General features: G+C 55.6%; 9 protein-coding genes across 9 annotated transcripts; 5 read left to right on the forward strand and 4 right to left on the reverse strand.

Annotated features, from left to right (window-relative positions):
- Positions 1–2,770: 2,770 nt before the first annotated feature.
- On the reverse strand, positions 2,771–4,011 carry DICSQDRAFT_133940 (uncharacterized protein). Its single transcript, XM_007363006.1, has 4 exons — positions 3,833–4,011; positions 3,465–3,782; positions 3,262–3,416; positions 2,771–3,209 (listed from the first exon to the last, which is right to left on the reverse strand). Exons 1-4 carry the CDS (start codon positions 3,993–3,995, stop codon positions 2,892–2,894), a joined length of 954 nt encoding a protein of 317 aa, XP_007363068.1. The 5' UTR covers positions 3,996–4,011; the 3' UTR covers positions 2,771–2,891.
- A 268-nt stretch (positions 4,012–4,279) lies between these two features.
- On the forward strand, positions 4,280–5,516 carry DICSQDRAFT_53855 (uncharacterized protein; the record flags this gene model as incomplete). Its single annotated transcript, XM_007363007.1, has 5 exons — positions 4,280–4,377; positions 4,439–4,698; positions 5,028–5,056; positions 5,122–5,315; positions 5,366–5,516. The coding sequence occupies 5 exons, from the start codon at positions 4,280–4,282 to the stop codon at positions 5,514–5,516; spliced, it is 732 nt and encodes a 243-aa protein (XP_007363069.1).
- A 192-nt stretch (positions 5,517–5,708) lies between these two features.
- On the forward strand, positions 5,709–6,605 carry DICSQDRAFT_167434 (uncharacterized protein; the record flags this gene model as incomplete). Its single annotated transcript, XM_007363008.1, has 1 exon — positions 5,709–6,605. The coding sequence occupies one exon, from the start codon at positions 5,709–5,711 to the stop codon at positions 6,603–6,605; it is 897 nt and encodes a 298-aa protein (XP_007363070.1).
- Positions 6,606–7,440: 835 nt separating this feature from the next.
- Positions 7,441–10,277, forward strand: DICSQDRAFT_54225 (kinase-like protein; the record flags this gene model as incomplete). The annotated part of the gene is made up of 10 exons (XM_007363009.1): positions 7,441–7,652; positions 7,732–7,833; positions 7,902–8,082; positions 8,264–8,354; positions 8,408–8,612; positions 8,662–8,678; positions 8,728–8,797; positions 8,963–9,038; positions 9,089–9,167; positions 9,217–10,277. The coding sequence occupies 10 exons, from the start codon at positions 7,441–7,443 to the stop codon at positions 10,275–10,277; spliced, it is 2,094 nt and encodes a 697-aa protein (XP_007363071.1).
- A 247-nt stretch (positions 10,278–10,524) lies between these two features.
- DICSQDRAFT_144935 (P-loop containing nucleoside triphosphate hydrolase protein) lies at positions 10,525–11,666 on the reverse strand (the record flags this gene model as incomplete). Its single annotated transcript, XM_007363010.1, has 4 exons — positions 10,525–10,553; positions 10,608–11,253; positions 11,307–11,537; positions 11,592–11,666. 4 exons carry the CDS (start codon positions 11,664–11,666, stop codon positions 10,525–10,527), a joined length of 981 nt encoding a protein of 326 aa, XP_007363072.1.
- Positions 11,667–12,045: 379 nt separating this feature from the next.
- DICSQDRAFT_144936 (WD40 repeat-like protein) lies at positions 12,046–13,536 on the forward strand (the record flags this gene model as incomplete). The annotated part of the gene is made up of 3 exons (XM_007363011.1): positions 12,046–12,282; positions 12,351–12,446; positions 12,499–13,536. 3 exons carry the CDS (start codon positions 12,046–12,048, stop codon positions 13,534–13,536), a joined length of 1,371 nt encoding a protein of 456 aa, XP_007363073.1.
- A 213-nt stretch (positions 13,537–13,749) lies between these two features.
- DICSQDRAFT_101078 (SCA7-domain-containing protein) lies at positions 13,750–15,075 on the reverse strand (the record flags this gene model as incomplete). The annotated part of the gene is made up of 4 exons (XM_007363012.1): positions 13,750–13,824; positions 13,877–14,635; positions 14,725–14,790; positions 14,841–15,075. The coding sequence occupies 3 exons, from the start codon at positions 15,073–15,075 to the stop codon at positions 13,893–13,895; spliced, it is 1,044 nt and encodes a 347-aa protein (XP_007363074.1). The 3' UTR covers positions 13,750–13,824; positions 13,877–13,892.
- A 622-nt stretch (positions 15,076–15,697) lies between these two features.
- DICSQDRAFT_53427 (glycoside hydrolase family 13 protein) lies at positions 15,698–20,818 on the forward strand (the record flags this gene model as incomplete). Its single annotated transcript, XM_007363013.1, has 12 exons — positions 15,698–15,840; positions 15,890–16,467; positions 16,525–17,110; positions 17,161–17,663; positions 17,717–18,123; positions 18,174–18,270; positions 18,332–18,872; positions 18,923–19,905; positions 19,960–20,046; positions 20,098–20,420; positions 20,487–20,567; positions 20,621–20,818. The coding sequence occupies 12 exons, from the start codon at positions 15,698–15,700 to the stop codon at positions 20,816–20,818; spliced, it is 4,527 nt and encodes a 1,508-aa protein (XP_007363075.1).
- Positions 20,819–21,061: 243 nt separating this feature from the next.
- On the reverse strand, positions 21,062–24,129 carry DICSQDRAFT_53924 (uncharacterized protein; the record flags this gene model as incomplete). Its single annotated transcript, XM_007363014.1, has 2 exons — positions 21,062–23,247; positions 23,652–24,129. The coding sequence occupies 2 exons, from the start codon at positions 24,127–24,129 to the stop codon at positions 21,062–21,064; spliced, it is 2,664 nt and encodes an 887-aa protein (XP_007363076.1).
- Between the last annotated feature and the right edge of the window lie 503 nt (positions 24,130–24,632).

Here is a 24,632-nt window from a genome sequence, read left to right on the forward strand (position 1 = left end):
GGTGGAGTTGCTGCTTGCACTGACTACCGCCGTCCTCTGCCTATTCTGCAACCTCTCTTCTTTCTGCTCGACCAACAGCCGGTTCTCCCTGGGTGAAAATGCAGCGCAGACACTGTGCAATGGTGTCACGAAGGTACGTTGGGGTTGGAGAGAGTTATAAAGGTGTGTCTTGTGGTCTAGAGTATGAGCACAAGGTGAGTTGTGGTGTATGGTGTTGCCGTCGCAACACCACTCTAGGTGAGTAATGTTATGTTATGTATGTCGAACATTCTTGGAGGTATGTGGTTACCCAAGTTGCTACTGGTATGGAGGCGGCACTCACCTTCCCAGCGCATCCTCTCACGTTCGACCTGGCGCACGCAGTCGCTTGAGGGGACAAACAGTAATGTATCTTACGATTGCATACATGTGCTGTGCAACATTCTCATACTGTCCTTCTCTGGCTCTCGACTCCTCCCCTGATGCTTAAAGAATTGTCCCATTGTCTCTACCCCTCTACCAGCGCATCAGCGAAATAGTGCACTTACGCTCGGTACGTATAGCGAGTGACCGCAACCATGCCCAATTGTAGCTATATTGTATCACATAGTCATACGAGTCTATACGAATGAATACAGAGATTCCCCAAATATCAATCAATGGTGTGCTCTGCATCAAGACGACCTGAAACTACCCAGCCCGAAATTTCTCGAGCACAATCAATTGCTGACAATCCCCATCGACCCAAATCGACAGGATTAGTATTATATTGGGGGTTTGCACGGCGCTATACGACTCATTACGAAAACGGTCGTAAATATGGCAAGTGTTCGTGTGATTTCGGGTTGCCCGACTATATACGATCAAAATCGACACATATCGACCTGAATCCGGCACGTTCTCACTGGGCTTGAGTAGTGGGTTTCATGCCCAGTGAGAACCCCGTCTGTTTCCCACTATTCTGGTCTTTTTCAGCCGATTTCTGTCTAGCGAAAAGACAGTAATACCTAGAAATCGATAGAAATCGGTATCATTCAATGGAAAACGGTGACAAAAGGCACAAAAAGCTATTTGCCGCCGATCGACTTTTCACGTCTATTTGTATCTTTTCCCCCCGATATTGGTATGTTTCACTCTATTCAACGTCTGACAAACAGTTTGGGACAGATTACGACAGTACTGAAAAGTTCGTATGCTTCATCCGGTTCTAGATCGCGCATGGACAAGGACATTTATAGTTGGCTACTCTACGGTACATTAGTCGGATTACATAATAGTATGCTACTCCCCGCACCCGTGCGACGACATTCAGTGACCTATCACTAAGTACTGCTGCATTGCCTCACGCGCTCTTTGCTCCCTGTGCAATAACCTCGTGCGCGACTTACCTGTATGCTGTGCGACAGCGACTAGCCCACTCACCTGTGTGTGACATGTACAGACTGAGACAGTGATGCCCTGCCTGTTAGCCTCACGGTGAGTGAGTGTACCCAAGGACAGGAAGGGATGGTGAGAGGAGGGAAGAAAGGGCGCAGAGACGGGAGGCCGGCCATCGCCCACCTTTATAAGAGTGTCACGGACACTGATGGCGTCATGGACAAAGGAGCCAGGGACGAGATCGAAGACGACGTAAGAATGGATATGGTCGGAAAACCGTCGGTTGGCACACAGGCAGTATATATAGTGGACATGGATGCAACAGTAGTATATACGTCGAAGACCCGTTTGATACTTTCGATCGACGTCAAATGGTCCATTGTATATATAAAACGAGCCAATCGATATATGACAGCTGATGTAAAAACCAGCGTCGCGTTTCCCCCAGGCCTCCCTGTGCTCGGATCAGCGGCAGCCCCCTGCCGAGCCCCTCAAGCCAGCGCTCCGGCCACCTCCCAGTCGGGGGACAAGCTCGCCGTGACTGCGCGAAGTGTGCCCCGCCTCATTCTACGTGGTTTCAGAGCTACAGGACACACAATATTCTGCATGGAATGCTTCCCATGCAGATCCCCGCTGTGTGCGGGTGCTTCCAGCAGTGGACCAGAGTCGGGCAATGTCCTCGGTGTGGTATAGCTGGGGCTCGGCCGGGGTTTTCCGGTGATCCGAGCACATCCCCGGGCGCGGGGACTGCGACGCTGGTTTTTACATCAGCTGGAAACGAGCCGCTTTAGACGCCGAGCAGTCATCCAAATCGCTCAGAAAAGACGGCATTAGATGGCAATAGGCAGCAATCGTTGGCAATAGGCGGGGTTTTCACTGGGTTTCATGTCCGAGTCTTCTGCCAGCGTGCCGCTATAATCTCAGCTGTTGTGAGCATGTCCTCATTCTTGCTCCGAACGGCAAGGCTAAGTCTGCGGAAGTTACCTGAAACCTCACTATTACCTTGCGCCATCTTGCCGACAGTCGTCCATGACGTTCCCCAAGGATTCAGCTGCAATAACATGTAGGACTAGTCGAGCGATGGTGTGGACTTGAAACTTACTGAAAATTCCATTTGGATCACATCGTGCTTCTCCCACGACGACAATTTGAATTCCTCAGCTTTAAGGGTGGACGTGCCAGAATGGGGGAGTACCGATGGTTGCTGTTTAGCATCGTGCACTTAGCTCAACAGTCGTATCGAGCACATTGCCTTCGGCGCGAACGTAGAGACACTCTGGGTTGCTGCAGAGAATGGCTCGGTCGTTCCGATTCCCCTTCGCCTTCCATGACTTCCGTTCGGCTACCGGCCGGAATAGTACGTTACTCGGGTTTGGACCTTATGCAATCTCCGTACTACGCGTGATAGGGAGGCTCAATGGGCACGCTAACCATCAGCTGTATAGCTAGGTCATAAACTAGTGATACACGTATCACAACAAAGAAGTATCAATCCACACAGACGGAGAGCAGTAAGCCGAAAGAATACTGTGCTACTAATGCAATGTCCGCAAGGCCTCCTTTACCGTGCTTCGCTCGCTGAGCAGCGCAATCAGCTGCCATCGTTGGTCCTTGACCTCCCTGTCTTTCATAGTGAAGTCGTCCTCGGCCGGCTCATTTTCTCCTATGGCAAGCCGCATAGCCGCAGCTGACTTATTGGGCAGTACGGCGGGAGAGACTGTGAAGAGACTGTCAAAGGAGGCCGCTGGGAGCACGTAGCTATGCGAATGCGGTTCAGCGGCTCGGATTGATGTGATCGCATGCGAAGTCGAAGTTAGGGATAGAGCTTGCGTGATTAGCTGCTTCAGCTTAGCCTGCAGACGGAGGGTGAAGGCATGTCCGAGGAATCCAAGATTTTCTACATACCTCGAAAGCCAGCATCAAAAGCGAAGCAACCTCCTTCGAGGGTGCGCTCAAGTTATGTTGGGCTGAGATGAGATTGATACGCTCCGCAATGTGTTGCAAGGTCGGTCCGCGTGTCATAGACGCGAGGTTTAGAGGTAATCGACTACCGGGCGACTCTATTACACGTTTAACAATGCAGCCCACCCTGAACATTGCACGCTCACCTCCTCGTTCTGGAAGTAATTGGACTCCTCGCTCAGCAGCAATCTCGTCCGTGTATGGTTTAGGCACATGGGCTTCGTTGAGTGCCACTGTCTCAAGCGTGCGGATGCGGTCCCGCTCCCGCCTTCCCAGCCCAACAGTCCACTTCTTCAGCCTCTCTGACCTGAGGCTAGTCATCTCCATCGCGTCTGGGCCTTGGTATGGAAGCGTACGGCGGCGTTTCCGGGAGGGAGGTTTGGGTATATCAGGAGGCGGGGTAACAGGCGCAAGGTGCGCCGAGGTATCGAACAAAGATACAAGAAGAGCATTATGCAGATGTACTACACGACAGTGAGTCGTGGAACGTCCCGAGGGTAGGAAGGATACTCACGTAGAGGTACACTGTCGAGATAAGTCTTCACTTCGTCGTCATATTCGTTGCGTGATATGCGTCCAGACAGGTATTCTTTCAGAACATGGAAGTACTGAGGTGCCTTTGGACCTAAAGCGTTCGTGAGCTGTGCTTTGACGGTGGATGTCGAGGAAAGGGACATCGAAATCGGCCAGTCTGGGGAAGGGGCCTGGTGGTGGCGGGAGGGTACAAGCGGATTACGTAACAGTACGCGGTCGAATTCCGCTCTGCGACGTGCAATGTGCATTGACTCTTGACGCTGACGGTGGTGGCTGCTGCAGTTACCGCAGGTCAGCTTCTGCACATCGACCCCCACGCTCTAGTCCCCTTAAACCCTCATCTCTGTCTCCTATCTGTTGCGGCTGTATCCTGACCCTATCTCTTTCCGTTGCACTCTAGGCGTCTGCAGATCGTCGTCTGTGCTGTATGTCTAATATCGCAATCATATCTACCGACACGACATCCGACTCCTCTAATGTTAATCGACCTGTTACATCTAAGCCACGAGGGATATGCGCGTACTAGTAAGTCCTCAATCTACTTCTATATTTGTGGCTTCGATATTCACTGCGCACACGCGTGTAGCAAAACCGATCGTGGATGCTATCAAGGGGACAAGTGCAAGTTCCTTCATGGGGAATCAGAGCGTCTGACGCCGTTCGACAAGAGCAAGCTCTGCAGATTCTACGCTGCAGGATTCTGTAGACGTGGCGACCAGTGCTGGTTCAAGCACGTCGATTCAGCCACGCCTGGTTCGTCTAGCCGCGAACCGCCCTCAGATCCGCACGAAGAGGAGTATCTGTGTTCCATCTGTTACGACAAGCCTACCACCTATGGATTGCTTGGTGAGTATCCTGACTAGTACTTGTATGATGAAAGGGTCGTTATTGTGTGGTGATCGGAAGAGTTGCGTTAGTCCATGCCAGTGGCGGCTCGGACGGTGCTTGCATGCGCGAACATAGTATTTTTCTGTGGATGTCGTTGGGGCCTACTTGCTATCTTCATGCTTGCAAATGCATCAAATTGAGTATCACTGCGATGAATGTGCGTTAAATGCCCTTACGGATGCTCTTTACCCCGAGAATGCATCTCCTCTTCACATGTCGTAGTGCTCCGCAACGGCCTTGAGATCCTGTATACGCGCTATATGAGAGCTATACTGACTTAATCACAGTTGGTTGCAGTCATATCTTTTGCCTGCAGGTAGGTTGGCAACTCGGTAATTGAAATTCATACTGAAATGATATACTGACACCACCAATCTCCAGTGTATCAAGAACTGGCGGGGTTCCCAAGGCAAGTCATCAGACATGGTGGAGGCTGGAACTACGAAGACATGCCCCATGTGCCGTATTTCGTCGCGCTTTGTCGTCCCTTCCAGCCTCTTCCTTGCTGAGGGTGACCCGAAGAAGGCAGAGAGCATCGAGAAATACAAGGCGAGCATGGCACGTGTAAAGTGCAGGTGGGCTTGATTCATTGCACTGCTATATCTCTTTGTTGAGTATCATTCAGGTATTTCAAGCGATCTCGGCCTCAGAGGCGCTTCTGCCCCTTCGGAAGGGACTGCTTCTATAAGCATGAGAATGCAGATGGGACGCCTTACGTTTTCGACCATGGTGCTGACTTCTACATGGAGGCAAGTTTCGTTACTCCCCGAGGTTGATGTCGTGCTGATGCCTGAGAGTAACAGCAGCGGCGCTCCCGCAGTGAGGCCAACGATTTTGTATGGGAACAGGGTGACAGCAGTGGTTTCGAAGCAATGTTGAACACGATCACTCGGGTTTTCAGCAATGCACACATAAGTTCCAGTGAAATGGTGAGCTTAAACTGACCCTGAAATAGCTGCCATGGCTCAATGGCTAAACATTCTGCACAGCAGCGAGCGGTTTTGTCTAGTGTTGCCGCGGTGTTCGGTGCAGACACTCTGCCTCCGATGTACCGGTTGGACGAAGAAGACGAGGATGAAGAGGATGTAGTGAATGTGGTTGCAACGGAATCGACCGGTGATGAGTCAACGACGGAACAAGTGCCACCCCTCTCGCAACCGTGGAATGACTGGCTTGCCGAACCATATGTGACTATTCCGTCGCAAGAGGACGTAGTGCTCGATGACGATGTGTCGGAGATTCCCGGACTTGGTATTTTCTCTGGGATGTCTGGACTGCCTCCTGCAGTCGGCTCCCCAGTCTCTGTCGCTGCATCCACGCTTGACCCGACCGTCTTCGTCCCGTCTCACGTCGACAATTTACGTCCACTCCCTCCCGGACCGGAGACTGATGCCGCCCAATTCGAACGCCTTTTCCGCGAGCTTGAAGAGGACTACCGCTCCGGTCAAGGGCATGCTTTGGCCGACGCAGAAGCATCCTCGTCTCCACGGCAGCTTGACGGTCCTCAAGCTAGGCCGAGCGACGAAGTCCCTGTCCATGATGCGGATCCTCCGTTCATGACGGACGGTCGAGGACGAGTCGTATGGAGCAGTACTTCATCATCTCGGTCCCGTGGCCGTGGCCGTGCGGTCTCCTCATCGGCGACTATCCTTCCACATACCAAGTCCACCATCGACATCACTCCCGCAGAAGAGAGTTCCGAAGGACAGTCGCAGCGGGACACTGAAGATTCCAGGTTGCCGAGCTCCTCCCGTTCACTCGTCCGCCGACAATCGGTTCCCCTGCTCGTCTCGGACGCGGGCGCGGGCGCGGAGTTTGTTACGGACGGACGGGGCGGCGTCGTCTTCGCCTCCAACAACCATTGACCGATCTTATGCCACAACATGTTACGAGTATCATGACCCGAGATCCAAGCGAAAGCGGAATGAGGAGTGTAGATTTATGGTTCCATGACTTATGTCAGTCGGGGACACTTTTGAGCTACTTTCCCCGCCTGCGCCCTGTTTCACTTCAGTTTCGTGCTCAGCTGTTACCTTGCTTTTACATGTATTCCTGAAACTCAATACACCGATGTATGTATCACTAGCCGACCTCACTAGCCGACCTCACTAGCCGACCTCATATGGATGTCTTTCTACATCTCAAGTATTTCTGGGACTCATAGATTTCGACGGAGCGCTCTGCGCCTACGCTTACTTATGACGCGGGATGCGTGGTCGTTGGCGCGCGTCCAACGAACCGCTTCCAGGACGCTTGCAACCCCAGCACAGTATGCCGCTTAGAGAATCGCCATACCGTAAACGCTCCCTTCCCGGCTTTCTATCCCCTCTTCCCAGATAGCCTCTCTGCCAACTGTGGGATTGATCAGGACGGCGTACGCACCGTCAAATACTGCAGCTAGGATCCCCCACGCAAGAACTGCCACCACCCGGCCACGACTGTCGACAGTTAGCGAGATCTTCTATCGCGAATCCGAAGCATACCCCTTGTCCTCGGCCTCTTGTATGTAATTTTGTCGTAGTCTCGCCCAGCACTTCTGCCGCTCGTTATAAACTGCGCTCATCAAGTTCGAGCACTTCCTGTTCTCGCCGTCCGCTTGCCCTCTCTCCTGCCACCGTTTACCGTTACCCAAGTGTCTGATCCTTCGCTCTACGCGCCGCGCTGTCCTCCCCCGTTTCGGTTTAGCCTCATCGTCCACACATGGCAGCACCGAACGGTGATAGGCACTCGGGGGCCTCCGCAGAGTCATTGGGAAAGGCGCAGTCGGAGGCGAGCTCGGATAATGCGCCCCAAGCGCAGGCGTCATCGTCCCCGGTGCCCTCCCCGGGATCGGAGGACGACCATGGGCGCAGGGGGCGGTCGCGCACGCGGTCGCAAGTGACTCCGCGCGGAGACGAGAACGTCAAGCGTCGGTGAGTGGACGTGCATGTACGCTTTTCGCGTTTAGACAAGGGTGGCTGACTGTACCCGGGCCCCGCGGGCGTGTGATAGAGGGTACCACGCTCTCATGTCGTCATTTGGCAAGGTCTTTCATGTTGAGAAGCGGTGGAAGCTCATCCGTGAGCTGGGTTCGGGAGCGTATGGCTTCGTAATGTCCGTGGACGGGTTCTTCGGGATATCGGTGTGTCCTGAGGTGTCTGATTGCTGTTCTACCCGTCTAGCTCAGCCGCAGACGAGATTTCGGGGGAGCCTGTCGCGATCAAGATGGTCACCCGTGCGCTGGAGAAGGTCGCGCTCGCGAAACGCGTCCTGCGCGAGATTACGCTCCTCCGACACTTCGCGCATGAGAACATCACGGGACTCATCGACGTCGACTGCTCGACCGATTTGAGTGAAATGCACGTCTTCCAAACAATCGCATTAGATGCAACAAGCGGCTAACGTCTACCCTAGATATATCTTCATGGAGGTCCGTCATCCGATAGCTCATATTCGCTCCGAACTTACGTCTTATGAGCGACCGATATAAGCCTATGGAAGGTCCGCATCCTAATACCCCTCTTTGTCGCGTGTGACCCTCAAGTTATGTATAGCGGATCTTCATCAGATCATCAAGTCCGGACAGGCGTTGACAAACGAACACGTCCAATACTTCATGTATCAAGTCCTGCGAGGTCGCGTCCCGTCGCTTCAACAGCGTGTTCTCGGCTGACGTCTGCACGTGCAGGCATGAAGTATGTCCATTCGGCGTCCGTCGTGCACCGCGACCTCAAGCCGGGCAATCTGCTTGTCAATGCCGATTGCGAGTTGAAGATCTGCGACTTCGGCCTGGCTAGGGGATTCAACTCCGCCCCGGACGAAAACCCGACGCTCATGACGGAGTACGTCGCGACACGGTGGTATCGTGCGCCTGAGATCATGCTCGTATATAAGTAAGTCGCGCTTGGCGCAGCTTTGAGCAGCCACTGACCGTTGTAATAGGGCATACAACACAGCGAGTTCGTTTGCCTCTTACTTCGTGTGAATAGCGGTTGATGCTTTGTGCAGTTGACGTCTGGTCAATAGGTTGTATCATGGCGGAGCTCATGACGGGGAAGCCTCTGTTCAAAGGCAAAGAGTGAGTCCCTAGTTCTTTAGTGGTCTATCCTGCTGACCAAAAATTCAGCTATGGTTGGTGTCTTTGGTATTCTTGGTCATAGCTTCCATCCTTCTGACTGATTTCTCTGTAGTCGATCAGCTCAATAAAATACTCGACATAGTTGGTGAGTTAGCAATGTCTTAGCGATTACGCACGGGCTCATAGGAACCGTATAGGCACTCCCGAGGATGATGTGATCTCGCGAATAGCAAGTCCGAAGGTGAGGTTTACATCAGTCCTTCTCTCGTGCTCCGCTGACTGTAATCTAAGGCCGCAGCCTACCTCCGGTCATTACCTTACAAGAAGAGGGTTCCCTTCGAGAGGCTTATTCCCACTGCTGATCCTCAAGGTCAGATATATCATATGGGACTTTGCAATTTGACTGAGTCCTTCGGTAGCCCTTGATCTATTGACGAAGTTGCTTGCATTCGACCCCGCGGCTCGTATCACCGTGCGAGAAGCTCTGGAACACCCATGGCTAGCTTCCTACCACGATGTGAATGACGAGCCCGAGTGTTTTGAGGTCTTTGGGCGCTGGCGAGAAATCGAGAAGCTGGAGACCCTGCCGCAATTCCGGGAAGCAATCTATAATGAGATCGATGACTACCGCAAGGAGGTCCGCAGTATCTACTACGATGCTTCCGAATCGCTGGACCGAAGTCCGAGCCTCCGACGACAACTCTCTGAGGTGACCTCGCCACCCGCGTCCGAGGAGCTGCAGTCGCCGTTCGAGCTCAAGCCCGCAGCTGAACCGGGCGAAGCGCAATGGGTGCAATCTCCGGAGACTGCCCTGCAGATACGCGACGTTGATCCCTCAGAAGACCCTTCTACATCCACCGCAACCACCGTCGAACCTTCAGAAACCGCCGTTCCCCCTATCGCCGCCCCGTCCTTTTCGGCACCACTAGAACGCTCTTCAGAGCGACCAGGCCAGTCCGCAGACCCCGTGGTCACCTACCACCGGAGGTCCAGCTTCATGCACCCCTCACGACAAAGCTCGATCTACTCGACATACGCGGGCCGCACACGGCACTCCGCTGCATACCCCACAGAGAGCCGGAACTCGCTCGAGCGCGGCCCGGCCGAGAGCGGCGAGGAGAGCAGCATCGCGTTCCCGACGCAGGAGTACGTCGTTCCGGCGCGGTCGCGCACCGCGTCCATGTTCGGCGACACGACGACGCGCAAGCTCCTCCGCACGCTCTCGACCGTGTCGATATACGAGAGCGGCGAGGGCTTCGCGGGCGGGCTCGCGGACATCGCGCCGATCGGGAAGTACATCGTCGAGCGGGACGAGGCGCTGCCGTCGGAGATGCCGCACGAGCTCGACTCGCAGTCGCCCTCGCAGCGTCCGCCCCCGTCCGGGGGAGAGCAGAAGGACGGGGAACAGAAAGACGGGGAGCAGAAGGAGCTGTGCGAGGGTGCGCGGCGCGACAAGGCGCGATTCCACATACCGGAGTGAACTACCTGCGGGTCTCGCAGAGAGTGGCGGGACGAACCGTAGGTGGGGAACGGCTTCATATAGAGGGACGATGTACCAGTTAATAGTGTATTAGAGTTGCCCCCCAACTAGATAGATACGCATACATATGAGACACGACGGACTGATCTGCAAGTAGTAGAATGGCCATTGCATCTAGATGATACATATACAAGTGCTACATGTGCATGCCGGGTGGTGTACAGATAGAGGTGGTTGTGTGATAGTGTCAAGAATCCCCTAGGATATCCTTGATTCCTGGAAAAACATGTGAGCTAGGGCACAAATGGCCAAGGAAAAGCCACTACTCACTGTCTATGATGTCGAGGTATGCAACGCTAGCTGGGCTGTCCGGATACTCGTCCAAGAAACTCACGCCGTAGTCTGCACTCTTACCGATCCGCGGATCGAGAGGAACCGAGCCCAAGAATTCCACGTTCATATCCTGTGCCAGCCGCCGCCCACCGCCAGTGCTGGGCTTGAATATCTGTGACTCGGTTTGGCAGTTGGGGCAGACAAATCCCGACATGTTCTCCACCAGCCCGAGGACCCGGATGCCGACCTTCCTGCAGAAGTCGATCTCTCTCCGCACGTCCTGGAGCGCAACTTCCTGCGGTGTCGTGATGACCACCGCTCCGTCGATACCGCTCTCCTTGAGGTACTGGACGATGCTTAGGTGCTCGTCGGACGTTCCGGGAGGGGTGTCGATGACCAGGTAGTCGAGGTCGCCCCAGTCCACATCTTTCAAGAATTGAGAGATGAGGCCGTTCTTCTTGGGGCCTCGCCACATAATCGCGTCCTTGGACGAGGGGAGCATGAAGCCGACGGACATGACGCCCAGGTTGTCTTGAACGTAGACGGGAGACCAGCCAGAGGATGAAGAATGCACTTGTTCTGACGCGATGCCAAGAATGGTGGGTATTGAGGGGCCACAGATGTCCACGTCCATAATTCCAGTCTGATTCGATCCATTGAGCTTCGGAAGCCTCAAGCAAGTCCGAGGAGACTTACCTGTAGCTGCCCATCTGCAGCGAACGCCCACCCAAGCTGCGCAGTGAATGTTGACTTCCCGACTCCTCCCTTGCCCGACAAGACGAGGATCTTGCGCTTGACAGTAGACATCCGCTCTCGGACAAGCGGGAGCGCAGGGTCAGGGCCCCGTGTCTGCCCGGAGGCGCAGATCTCTTGATTGGCACATCCTGCACATGCGTCTGCTTTCCCTGCTAGCTCTGATTCCGTTCCCTACATATGGGCAACGTTGGTGTGAGAGCTGAGAAGACGACTTTGAATACTTACTGGACAGTGTTCTGGGGCGTTCGCCGGAACTGAGAGAGGATCAGGTGCGGGCGCTGCATGCTGCAGAGCAATCATTGTAGAAGAAAGCAACAAAGTGGGTCTAAGATGCAGATAGACTCTTGAAGGGAAAACGTTGTCCGAGTCAAGCGTCGGGTACGAGGTCGGAGGAAGGCAGGGAGCGCGATCGACTTTGTCATCTTCTCCAGTCTAGTCGATCTAATCTAATCTAATCTAAACGAGACTGGACTGGATCTAATCCGGTCAGCGAGTCTCCCGAATCGGTGGTGTAAGCTCCGTCAAGGTGCTCTCCGTCTCGCGGTCTTTGCATAGGACTTTGACTGCAGGTACGACTACTCATATTAACGGTTCCAAGTTCTGTGAGATAGGTGTGTTACTCACACCACTAAATAAATGCTGTTCTTCCTATTAACCCGCTCATCTCGCTTGCGTAGAGATGGACGCCGCGCAACCCATAACGCTACCCATTTGTACCATTCAGCACGACTTCCAGACTGGAGTAATCAAGGATGTTCTCAATGGCGTCGTTCCGAACGATAAGTTCTGGATCTCGTGCTACAAGTATGGGGAGCCATCCGTGCATGGCAAAGCATCCGCGACTTTGGCAGAACACAATCGGGATCTTGTTCTGTTTGAGGCTCGCGATGGCGTAGAATTTAAGGAACATAACAAGGTGAGTCCATTTCCCTGTTGGAAACGCTTTCATTGAGCATACGAGCAAAGACCCTTCACACATCATAGAGCGTGTATTCTATTTCATGCCCATCCTTGGATATTCCGGAGACTAGGATAGCGATCCCCGATGCCACCTTCCCGAGCATTGCAGAAGTCCGCAAGGTACGTTTGTCGTCATATTGGCCATCAGTGCACCTCTAAGACCAGCTACCAGCAAAAGCAAATCACCGCTTTTGACGTTTCTCCTGACGGCTCACAAATCGCCACCGGCTACCACGACGGCTCAGTGTACATCCGCCCCGTGTCCTCTCCCCACGCCATCCCCTCCGCCGCGAGTAAAGCACATCTCAGCACAGTCACCTCCCTGCGCTTCTTCCCGTCGTCAAGAGTAGTCTTGACGTCCGGCGCCGATTTCTCTCTGTCCATCTTGCCCGCAGATCCCCCGGAATCTTCGCCGTACACCACGGCCAAGGTCGACGCTGCACGCACACTGCGCGGACATACACGTGCAGTCACATCGACTGGGATCGTCGCTCGAGGGCGCAACGTTCTCTCTGGCTCCAAGGACGGGACGCTCCGTCTCTGGGATATCCCCTCCGGAGCGCAGATACGCTCTCTCGCCGCTGGTACCAACCACTTCGTCCCCGTGCTCGCGCTCAGCACCGGCGAACGCCGCTGGCAAGGGGCAAACGGTGCCATTGACGACCAAGCTGTCGCCGCAGACACGGACCCGCGAGAAGTAGATACCTCGGACAAGGTCGTATTCTCCGCGCTGCAGGACGGCTCCTTCGAGCTGTTCGACCTGCGCACGAAGCGCGCAGAGTTCCGCTCCAAAGTTGGGCCCCCGGGCGCACGCTCAGGACTGCAGGCGCTCGAATATAGCCCTGGACAGTGTCTCCTCGCGACGGGCTCCGCGTCGGGGATGGTCTCCCTATACGACCCTCGGACACTCGGAGGTGAGCCGGTGGTCGTATTCAGGCGAAATGAGGCGCCCATAGAGGACCTCGCGTTCGTGAACCTCGCAAACGCGCCCTTCTCATTCGGCTCGCCGACGACGAGCACAGGGGACGTCGGTCTCGCGGTGGCGACCGAAGATGGGCTGCCGTACTTGGCCGAGGTGCGCCCCTCCGGGCCAAGGGTCCGTGCGGAGCTTGTGGGCACAGATTGCGATGCTGTACGGTTCGTCCGCGCCGTCGGCAGTGATGTTTGGAGTGCTGCAGACGATGGGGTGGTCAGGCGGTATCGGTCATAATCCGCTAGTTTAGCATGTACTCAGCCTACCGATCGTGTTGTCGCGCGAGGCACTCATTTGATTATTTGAAGTCACTTGTATTGGCTCGAGGGCCTCACCTCTCCCGTGGATGCTGAGCTTGGCCCGGTGTTCGACCGAGGAGCCAGAGATTGTCCAGAATACGTCCGATACCAGAGATCGAGCGGTAGTCACAGGCTATAGCTCACTTTCGCCGGAAGAATGTACATCGATCCATGAGTCCATTGTATAGTACAGGAGTAACGTATACACTGGTGATAAAAATCAAAACTAGAAGTGAAGGTGTGAGCAGTGTGTTGTCCTCCCTTGGAGGGAAACGCACCAAAGCGGGTATGAAGTCAAGCCAGTCTGCTAACCACCGGGACCGCAGCGTTCCGAGAGGGCATCAAAGCGTTCGCAAGGAGGTGATTGCAAGTCCGTAGTCGCTCGCGACGAGCGACAAACCATGAGCTTGCATCACACGGGACGGCGAGCGGTGCACCGATGACTCCACGATCGTGCGCTATCCGTACAGCGCGCACAAGCGAGTCGAGCTCTGCCTCCGAGTCGACGTCGTCCAGGTTCTCGTACACATCGTCTGTCGGGCCGACCTGAGCCGCAGCCTGGATGGCAGCGGCGGTGGCAGCAGTGACGGTCGCCGCCTTGCCCTTCTTCTTCGTCGTCCCGCCCACGGCCACCGCCGCGCCCTTCTTGCTCGCGTCGCCCCCGATGGCGGCGGCGGCCTCCATCGCAAGGCGCTTCTTCTCCGCCTTCTCGCGCTCCTTGCGTTCCTTCCTCTCGGCCTTGCTCTCCTTCTTGACAGGCTCAACCCAATTCGGGTTGTTCGCGCGGTTCCAATCGAGTAGGAGCTCGTCGTACGGCTTGGAGCGGCCCTGCACGGCGCGCTTCGAGCCCATGGAGTGGGACTTGCAGGTGAGGGAGCGCGAGCAGGGGAGACCCTTGTCATTGATGACGCCGCACTGCTTGTCATAGTCGACGGGACCCTTGACGCGGCTCCGGGCCTGCTTCTTGGTCTTCGGCGCGTTCGGGTCCTCCGCGTTGGGCACCTCGTCCTCAGCTTTACGCTTTTTGCCTTTCTTGTCTGCCTCACGACCGCGAGTGTGTCAGCTGGAGGTCAGGAAGCACGAGCTCAAGGGAAGAGCGGGAAGGGGGCGCGCGACGGATACATACCCTCGACTTCGGCGGCCTTGCCCTTCGCGCCCTTCTTGCTCCCGTTCCGGATCTTCGCGCAGTTGTCTGGTGTTCGTGAAGCATCCACTCGTGTTCGGAGCAGACACAGTGCATACCTGCATGTTCGAGGACTGCGCTGCGGAGGACGGGCTTGAGACAGTCCTTGCACTTGACTACACCGACTTCCTGCACGAGTGGCTGGGCGCCGAAGGTCTTCATGTCGCGTGCGGACAGCCATGATGTCGGTGGTGAGGGCGGTCGTTCGATGTCTGAAGGAGGTGTCTGAGGCAGAAGCTCCCACGTGAATGGCGAAGCGGGAGGAGAGGGACTGGACTTGATCTTGAGAGGCATGGATGGGGCAGAGTGTATGCACTCTACGGCGAAGCTCTCGAGTACAGCAGCCATTGACGCCCGAAGAAGCGCCAAGGAAGGCCACGTGCCACCGCCCAAGAATGGCAAGGGAAGAGTGAGCAGCAGAGGACTGACGTCAGAGAAGGGCGCGATTGGATCGTCTGGAACCCAACATGGCTGTCAAGTCTTCGCAGAAATGCGGCCGCGTCCAGATCGTGTATATAACCAGTCACGTCCCTCTTCGTCTCCAGACACGTCCCCGCCTTCTATCGCCCCATCAGCCCATCGTCGCTACAACCCGCCATGGCCACCGCCGCGAAGAGGGCCAAGGCCACACTCACCTCCGTCACGATCCCCAAACACAACCCCGCAGACGCGAACGGGGACGCGCCCAAGACTCCCAAGACTCCCGCGGACGAGGGCATCGAGTTTTTCGAGTCCGCCACGAGCCAGGAGCCCATACGCGTGTATGAGTTGCACCTCGATCCTGATGGCGGTCCGAACAAAGACAGATCTGTTGAGTGTCCTTTCTCGCATTCTGAAACAATCCTCGTCATGCTACATCGCATCCCTGCTGTTGATTTGTCGCATCGGAACCCCGGCTGACCTTTTCGTGTAGTATATGCGCCTGCCCCCGGCGTACACGCCGTATGTCCTCCGCGTATCCCTCGATGCCGGAACACCCGCCTCCCGCAACGGCGTCTTCAAGACCAACTTCCCCCTTGACGGTGGCCGCTTCGAGCGTGATCGCTTTGCCGAGCGAAAGTGCGCCCTTCTGATCTCTGCATAAGGGTCACCAGCTGACTCGCCACAGGCTCCCCACGGACTTCTCGTCCCCCATCCAAGTTAACCTGCCCATCTCGCATGCCGGCGCGTTCGTCTACTGGGTTGAGTATGACGGCGACACCCCAGGCTCTCGTGTTAAGGGTCGCGAAGGCTACTTCAACATCGATCCCATTCTAAGGGTCAAGGCGAGGACCCCCATTGTTTCCGAAGGTGCTATTGTCGTAGATGGGTCTGCAGTCAAGTCCGACTACGTGAACCTCCCCCTCGATGGGCTTTCCGTCTTGACTCTCGTCTCGAAGTGGATGGGCCCAACGTCAGGCTGGAACGAGTACTTCGCCGAGACCAGCGCGAGGGGCTACAATATGATCCATTGGACGCCTCTCCAGGAGCGTGGGGAGAGCGACAGTCCATACTCTATCCGTAACCAGCTCGTATACGAGCCGTCCATGTTCCCTGATAAGCACCTTGGTAAAGACGGCGGCAAGACGAAGTTGGAGGATATTCTGAAGGTAGCGAGGGAGGAGTATGGGTTGCTCAGTCTGACAGACGTTGTCCTTAACCATACGGCCAATGACAGTCCTTGGCTGCTTGAGCACCCAGAAGCAGGTGTGTTTTGGAAAGTCGTCATCAAGTCATGTTTCGCTTATTAACCTCTCTCCCTAGGCTACAGCCCTTCAAACACACCGCATCTTACACCAGCGCTGGAGCTCGATACCGCTTTACTCGAGTTCTCTGCTACTTTAGAGTCGAGAGGCCTTCCGACGGTTGTGACGTCAGAAAAGGACATTACCCAAATCCTGGAGGGCTTCGAGAACTACCTCAAAGAGCTCAACATATGGCAGTACTACGTTTTCGACGTGAAGCGGGAGCGAAGCGATGTCAAGGAGGCACTGGAGAAGCAGGACGTTCTTGCTTGGGATGGAGTTGACATTGCAAACAAGACCGTTGTCGAGCTCGCAGAGATCCTTCGCAGCTCCGGTCGCATCGAAGGGCACCGCAAGCTTGAAAAGAGGTTCGGCACGCACGTTCCTGGCCCGACTGCTGCTGGTTTCGTTAAGGCGGCTTTTGTCAACCTTCAAGACAGTGACGCGCTGGCTGATGCATGGATCCGCGTTGTGGACGTGCTCAACGTGCCCCTCTACGAGGAATGGAATGAGGATACGAAGGCCGCGCTGGTGCAGATCGGAAATCGCGTCAAGTATACGCGCCTCGAGGAGCATGGTCCTAAACTGGGGCCTATCACGAAAGCGTACGTCGACTTCGGCTACGCTATGGGCACTCGAGCTGACGTTACGACAGCAACCCGATCGCCGAACCGTATTTCACTCGACTGAAGGACACCGAGCCCGAGATCTACTCTGTCGCTAACAATGGATGGATCTGGAATGCGGATCCGCTCGCCAACTTCGCCTTATGGCCCTCAAAGGCATATCTCCGACGCGAAGTCATCGTCTGGAGCGACTGCGTCAAGCTCCGCTACGGAGATGGCCCGTCGTCGAACCCTTGGCTTTGGGAGTACATCACCAAGTACGTCACGGACCTCGCAGCGACCTTCGATGGTTTCCGGATCGACAACTGCCACTCAACCCCGCTGCACGTCGGCGTTACCCTGCTCGATGCCGCGCGCGCTGCAAACCCAAACCTCTACGTGTGCGCGGAGCTGTTCACGGGCAGCGAGGAGATGGACACGATCTTTGTTAGTCGGTTGGGCATCAATTCGTTGATTCGAGAGGCAGGGAACGCTTGGGATCCGAAGGAGCTATCTCGTTTACTCTATCGTCATGGTCTTGGGAAGCCCATAGGTTCGTCGCACCTCTATATTTACGCGGGCACCAGTTCACTTCGCTTTCGCCAGGCTCGATGGACAGTGCATGCATGACAAGCAAGGACGAGCTCCCTCCACCTACCGGCAAGGGCCCGACCCGGGACTGCATTGTCATCCCGCACAACGGCTCGGTGCCGCACGCGCTTTTCTATGACCTCACGCACGACAACGAGTCGTACTTGCACAAACGCTCTGCCGAGGACGCGCTCTCGACTGGCGCGCTCATCACGTTCTCGTTCTCCGCAATCGGCTCTGTCAAGGGCTTCGACGACCTCTATCCGAAGCTGCTTCACCTCGTCATGGAGAAAAGGAAGTACGAGGTCACGCATATCGGAGAGAACAGCGGGATTGCGAGGGCGAAAAGGATCTTGAACGCGTTGCATACGGAGTTCGCGTTGAATGGGTATGAGGAGGGCCATGTTCACCAGGAGAACGATGTAAGTCCGCCATCGTTATTGACGGCCTACGTTCTGATGACGCTCGGCAGTACATCGTCCTTCACCGTGTACAGCCGCAGACGCAGAAGGGGTATCTCCTCGTTGCTCACTGCGCCTTCCAGAAGGGTTCGAAGGACCGAGGTTTCAGTGAGTCGTTATCACCAGTCAATCTCTTGCAAAACTGCCTCTAGACATGTGATCTGCGCAGTCACACCTATCAAGCTTCGCAGCACGAAAGCCAAGTTCCTCTACGGCGCGCACATCGACTTCTCGTCCTACGAAGACACCGCCGATCAGACCACACTCCGAGGAATGGCCGGCAAGCTCGTGGAGATGCCGCAAGTCGTCGTACCTCAGGGCATGGACGCCGAGGGTCCATACGCGGAGATCGTCGTCCCGGAGTACTTCCCCCCGGGCACTATCATGCTGTTCGAGACGCACCTCCAGGGCCTCGATAGCAGCCTGGATCAGTTCTGCTCTTCGGGCGCGGAGGAGGCGTTTGGCGACCTCGACCTCGTCAACCTCAACGTTGTTCTTTTCCGCGCGGAGGGAGAGGAGCGCGATGCGACGGGCGGTGAGATCGGAACTTACAATGTTCCCGGAATTGGCAACCTTGTGTATAGTGGCTTCGAGGGATGGATGCACCCGCTCCGCCATATCATGCGGTACAACGACCTCGGGCATCCGCTGTGTGGTCATCTTCGCGAAGGAGCGTGGGCGTTTGATTATGTTCACAGCCGCCTATTCAAGTACGTTTGGCATTGTCTCCCTCGCGTGGTCGCTGACGACCCTGCAATAGGCAAGTCGAGGTCTTCCCGAACCTCGCCAAACCGGCAAAGTGGCTCAAGGAGCGGTTTGATCGCGTCAAGGAGTCTGTCCCTCCCTTCCTGAGGCCTAAATACTTCGCGATCATTATCTCGGAAGCATACAAGGCCGCGCGTCGGGCCGCTATTGAGCAAAGCTCGAACTTCGTCGTGACTGGTCACGACTTCACTCACAACCTCGCCCTCTGCTCCGTGCAGATGTACGGCGAGGTCAAGTCTGCATCGCTCGACCCTGGAAAGCCTACGCCGTCCGTGGCAGCAGGTCTGCCGCACTTCGCTACCGGGTGGGCGCGCTGCTGGGGACGGGACGTGTTCATCTCGCTCCGCGGCCTCTTCCTCACAACAGGCAATTTCGCAGCCGCGAAGGCGCACATTCTCGCGTTCGCGTCCGTGCTCAAGCACGGTCTCATCCCGAACCTGCTCGACTCGGGCCGGACACCGCGCTACAATTCGCGTGACTCGCCCTGGTGGATGCTGCAGAACATCCAAGACTATGCGCTGAGTGCCCCAGACGGACTCTCAATCCTTGGGGAGTCAGTGAAGCGCCGCTTCCCGGCGGATGACACCTGGGTGCCGTGGGACGACCCGCACGCGTTCGCGTACTCAAGCACGATCGCGGAGGTGATCCAGGAGATTGTGCAGCGACACGCGAGTGGGATCTCGTTCCGCGAGTACAACGCGGGCCCGAATTTGGACATGCAGATGAAAGACGAGGGGTTCAACATCGATATCCATGTGGACTGGACGACGGGCTTGATCCTGGGCGGGAACCGGTACAACTGCGGGACGTGGATGGACAAGATGGGCGAGAGCGAGAAAGCGGGGAACAAGGGGCTACCCGGTACTCCCCGTGATGGCGCGCCGGTGGAGATCACGGGCTTGTTGAAGAGCACGCTGAGGTGGCTGAGCGAGCTATCGGCGAAGGGCAAGATCCCGTTCAAAGGCGTCGAGGCTGAGAGTGAGTGATTCGCGATTGGTTTCGAGGAATCTGGACTGAAGGTGGCGTGCACAGTAAACGGAAAGAAACGTCTCGTGACGTACAAGGAGTGGAGCGATCTCGTCCAGTCCTCCTTCGAGAAGTGCTACTATGTCCCGACTGGTGCGCATAGTCATCGTCATCCCTACTGACTGATGTCTCATACTTTCTCAGATCCCAGCGAAGACGTGAAGTACAATGTTAACTCGCAGCTCGTGAACCGCAGGGGTATTTATAAGGACGTCTACGGCACCCCTGCGGAGCGTGAATGGGCGGACTATCAGTTCCGTTCCAACTTCCCCATCGCGATGACGGTCGCGCCAGAGTTGTTCGACGAGCACCACGCACTGGGTGCGCTCAAGCTCGCCGATCAAATTCTTCGCGGTCCTCTGGGTATGAAGACTCTCGACCCAGCGGACTACCAGTACCGTCCTTACTATGACAATGCGAACGACGGTACCGACACGGCTGTAGCGAAGGGTTGGAACTACCATCAGGTATGTATCAATTGGATTGTTGACTGGCCAGGATCCCTTGATCAACATCGTGCAATCTCTACCTAGGGTCCCGAGTGGGGTTGGCCACTGGGCTACTTCCTGCGCGCATACCTCTACTTCGATACTAGGGTCGGAGCCGGCAAAGAGGTGCGTTCGTTATACGTACTACTCCGTCGACGTGTGATTGACGAGTTCCATAGGATCCTACGGTAACCTTGCATCACCTCCATCGCATCCTCTTGAAGCCTCGCGAACACATTCAGAAGGACCCTTGGGCCGGCTTGCCCGAGTTGACAAACAAAGACGGGGAGCTCTGCCGCGACTCTTGCAACACGCAGGCGTGGAGCGCGAGCACCCTCCTGGACTTTTTGGAAGAAGTACACAAGTTCAGTGCATGAACTCCGGGAGTCTCGGCGCAGCACAAGGAACATACATGCATATCTTGGACAGTCCGCACATCATAACCATCGACAAGTTCGTCTGTTAAGACCATCATCATCACATACATGCAGGTTCGTCCGTAGTAGCTGCAGTCTTTCTTCCTTGTAGACCACGATTGTATCACGAAGACATGCATTCATGTATACACGATGTCAGCAATATACCATCATCTTCTGTACAATCACTAGATTCCGATATCACTAGATTCCGATACCTCCGTGTTCTCGACGCATGTGCGCATACACCCCTCCACCACTATCAATGTCATTAAAAGTCTTCAAGCAGACCCAGCACATGTGTGTTCCACATCGCGCACAAGTCATATGATTGCAGCCGCCGCTCTTCTCCAAGTCCGCCTTGCAGCTAGGACAGGACTTGATCCCGTTTTCCTCTCGCCAGCGGCGAAACACTTCGTTGCCCCCTGACACATTGTCCTTGAATTCGACACAGGTCAAGCCTTCATGGAACTCTACGTGGCAGGAGGCGCAAATCCTGGCAAGGCAGGAAGGGCAGCGGAGGACGGTATCATCCGCAGACGAGCGATAGATCGTCTGGCAGTCGGCCGTGGGACAATAATAGAACTCCTGGGGACGACTGTGGACGTGAGATAGGAGTGTAGCTTCGAGCAGCTGTTCTTCCTCTCCTGGCGACAACAAAGAGCGGATGATGCCAAGGGGAACACCTCGACCACAGGCACGGCGTGAGCCGTTGGGCTGAGTGGTTTCAGCGAGACAAGCTGCGAATACTTGGGATCCGCCTTGGGACTGCCCGACAGAGCTCAAGTAGTGTTGCAGGCAGGCACGACAATAGCAATGCCCGCATGGCAATGTAAGCGGTTCCGCGGTGTCGCAAAAGCAGACTGGGCATTGGCCGTCGTCCGGTTCGATCGATGAGCGGACGCGCTGTCCACCGCCGAGTTGGCCGGCGACGCTTTCGCGGATAGCGCGAACCTCGCTTTCGTCCCCTCGCAGGACGAGCCGTCTGCGTACGACGTCAAAGCGCACTTTATCCTCATAAGCAGTCTGCAGCTCTTGATATCCGCCATGAAGCATCCGACGGAACGCCTCCTGATCCAGATCCAAGAGGTGCTCTTGTGCCTGCAGTTTCGCGAGTACCACGAAGAGGCGAGTTTTGGCGGCCGTACGTCCATGCTGATCACCAAAGAGGTGAAGTGTCCGAATTCGCGCGTCGCACTTGATGTACGTGTCTGTTTGAGTCGCTATACTGCTCAAGACTTGAGTGCCGCTAGCCGTGGAGTAGTGATCATGCCATGCGACCTGCCCGTCCGCGTCCAAGACAGGGTCCCCAGCGAGCAAGAGCTCTATCTCCGTCTTCAACCGCCCCAAGCCCTTCGCGTCAGGTCCATAAGCGCGTATGCAGACCCTTTCTGCCTCTCGACCGTACTCATCCTTGTCATGGTAGCGTAGCTTGCATGTTTGAAGGATCTCCCTGAGCGCGTCTATCTGAGGCCGGAGTACTTGGAATTGAGCGGAAGGAAGCATGTATTTGATAGAGTGGACGAGTTCTAGGAAAATAGGACTACCGCGGAGGAAACTCTGACGCTTGGTATGGAGCATGGCAGCCGCTCGCTCCGATTTATCCGCATCCGCGAACTGCACGAACGCGACGAGCTTGTATTTCCCCTGTGCGGGTGGCGCGAAATCGAAGGCTTCTAGAGACCCATACGTGGCGAGCAGCTTGCGCAGCTCTCGGACCGAATCCTCAATCATGAAACTCGGGGAGCCGAGAGCCACAGAATCGGATCGGGTGAAGATCTTCAGGCTTGCGGAGGATGTATCGAGAGGCAGACCTTTGAGCTCCACGGAAAAGGACGACCGCTGGTACCGAGATGGGGTCTGGAAGGACGCGTGCAGGGTCGCGCCGCGGAAAGTTTGTCCATCCAGGCGTTTTGCCTGTTCCCTTGCCTTAGAAAGGGTTGCATAGTGAGCCCAGGCCACGAGGCTGGGGGCGAACCAGCTGAGCTTCGCCTTTGTACTACGCAAGACCGCTTTACCGCTCTCAGCGGCTCGGAGATCTAGCCTAGCTGTAGCGCCGCGAAGTCCCTTCGCGTTTCCCAGCTCGGCCGCTGCTCGCGCCGCGCCAGCGGTTTGGACGTACTCGATTCTTCCCGAAGTTGGAGAAACGCCATCGCGCGCAGGGACGATGATCACGCTTTTGACAGGGCCAAACGGTTCCGCCAGATCAACAAGTTGCGTGTGGGTCACGGAAGAGGGGATGTTGTGAAGCAGGACGATAGTGGATTCAAAGGCAGTCTCGATGTCCTGCACGCAGCCCCCAGGACCGTATACGATCTTGCAGCCAAATTTGGTTCGGTCGACGCTTGGCTGTTCATCGTGAGACGTGCTATCCGATTTGGCTGCCTCCCCTCGCTCTACAGCCTGTCAGGGAAAGATGAGCTGATGCAGAGATTTCTGATAGCCTGACTTACGGAAGTCTGTTTCGGACTAAAGCTCCCATCTCCGCCTCTCGCAGACGCTATGTCCGCGCCAGTAACTGGTGCGACCCCCTATGCCCACGTCAGTCAGCAACGGTGCCCCACAGGGATCAGAACTGAGCACTGAATCTCACCGACACAACATCCGCAACCTCTGAGATCGGCGGAATATTCACATCATTGCCGGCCTGTTGCTGGGAATGCCAAAAGGAACACGTAGAGCCTTTGGAACAGTTGCCTTTCACAAAGAATTTGCAAGCAACTAGTATAGATCGCCGTTGATACGGGTCAAGTCAGCGATGGGTACGGATGCCCCATCCAGGAGGTGCACGTACCTGATCCGAAGGCACTTGCTTGCATCGACGAAAGATCTGACTCTCCTTTAGGAACAATAGCAGTCGCGGGATGCGAGAAAGGACACGCGGTGCCCTTGTTGCATGCGCCTCGCGCATAAAACTTGCACGAGCCGAACGTGGTCGATTCCGAGAGTGCGCGGTAAGAAACGATTGTATTCGCGGTAGGTCGAGTAGCAGGGGCTGCTAGAGTGTCCGTCCCATTGGAGAGATGGCCTGATGATGAACTAGGATGGGAGAAGAGACAGCTGTCTCCGAATCTGCAGGTTCCTTGTCTGTAGAATCCGCAAACCGTCGTGACCAGTGGCTTCCCGCGATCACGTACCGTCTGGGATGACTGCGGTGGCCCGTTGGGGCTAGCAATACCGTGAGAGAACTTGCAGTGGACGCCTCGAGTACAACTCCCTTGGCGATAGTATAGGCACGGTCTTGCTGGTGTCGCGGCGGTTGACTGGGTCATGATCCTAGGTATTGGCAGGTTGACGCTATGACAGCTCGAGAGGAAGTTGAAAGTCAGGAGCTTGACAGGACGATTCAAGGTTTAAGGTTCAAGGTTTATGCCTCGTGTGTGTCACGGACGTTGGACAGACGCCCCTTTTTGCCGCCCATTCCCCTCCCCTTGACGCCCACCTTCCATTTTCGGACCATTTCCTTTCTTAGCCCATCCCAGTTTGGACACTGCAGATACGTTCCCACACCCGCATGCTACGTTCCCGTGATCACCATGCCTTTGCCTTTTCCTTCCCGCCCTTTGTTCTCCCTTTGTCATCTTCACTGCCTCGCTCTCGCGCCTTGTCTTTGGTTGCTAAGCAGCCCTTCTAGTATATAAGGACCCCCTTAGGCACTCCCTAGTCCCCATCTCGACCTCTTGGTCATTGGGACTAGGTGAGTGACCATAGCGTTGTATCTCCCTCCGATTGCTAATGTATAACTTGGTCATTGGGACTAGTCTGTCGCTGGTTG

The sequence above is a fragment of the Dichomitus squalens genome (genome assembly GCF_000275845.1).
Source record: "Dichomitus squalens LYAD-421 SS1 unplaced genomic scaffold DICSQscaffold_5, whole genome shotgun sequence".
Taxonomy (NCBI): Eukaryota; Fungi; Basidiomycota; class Agaricomycetes; order Polyporales; family Polyporaceae; genus Dichomitus; species Dichomitus squalens.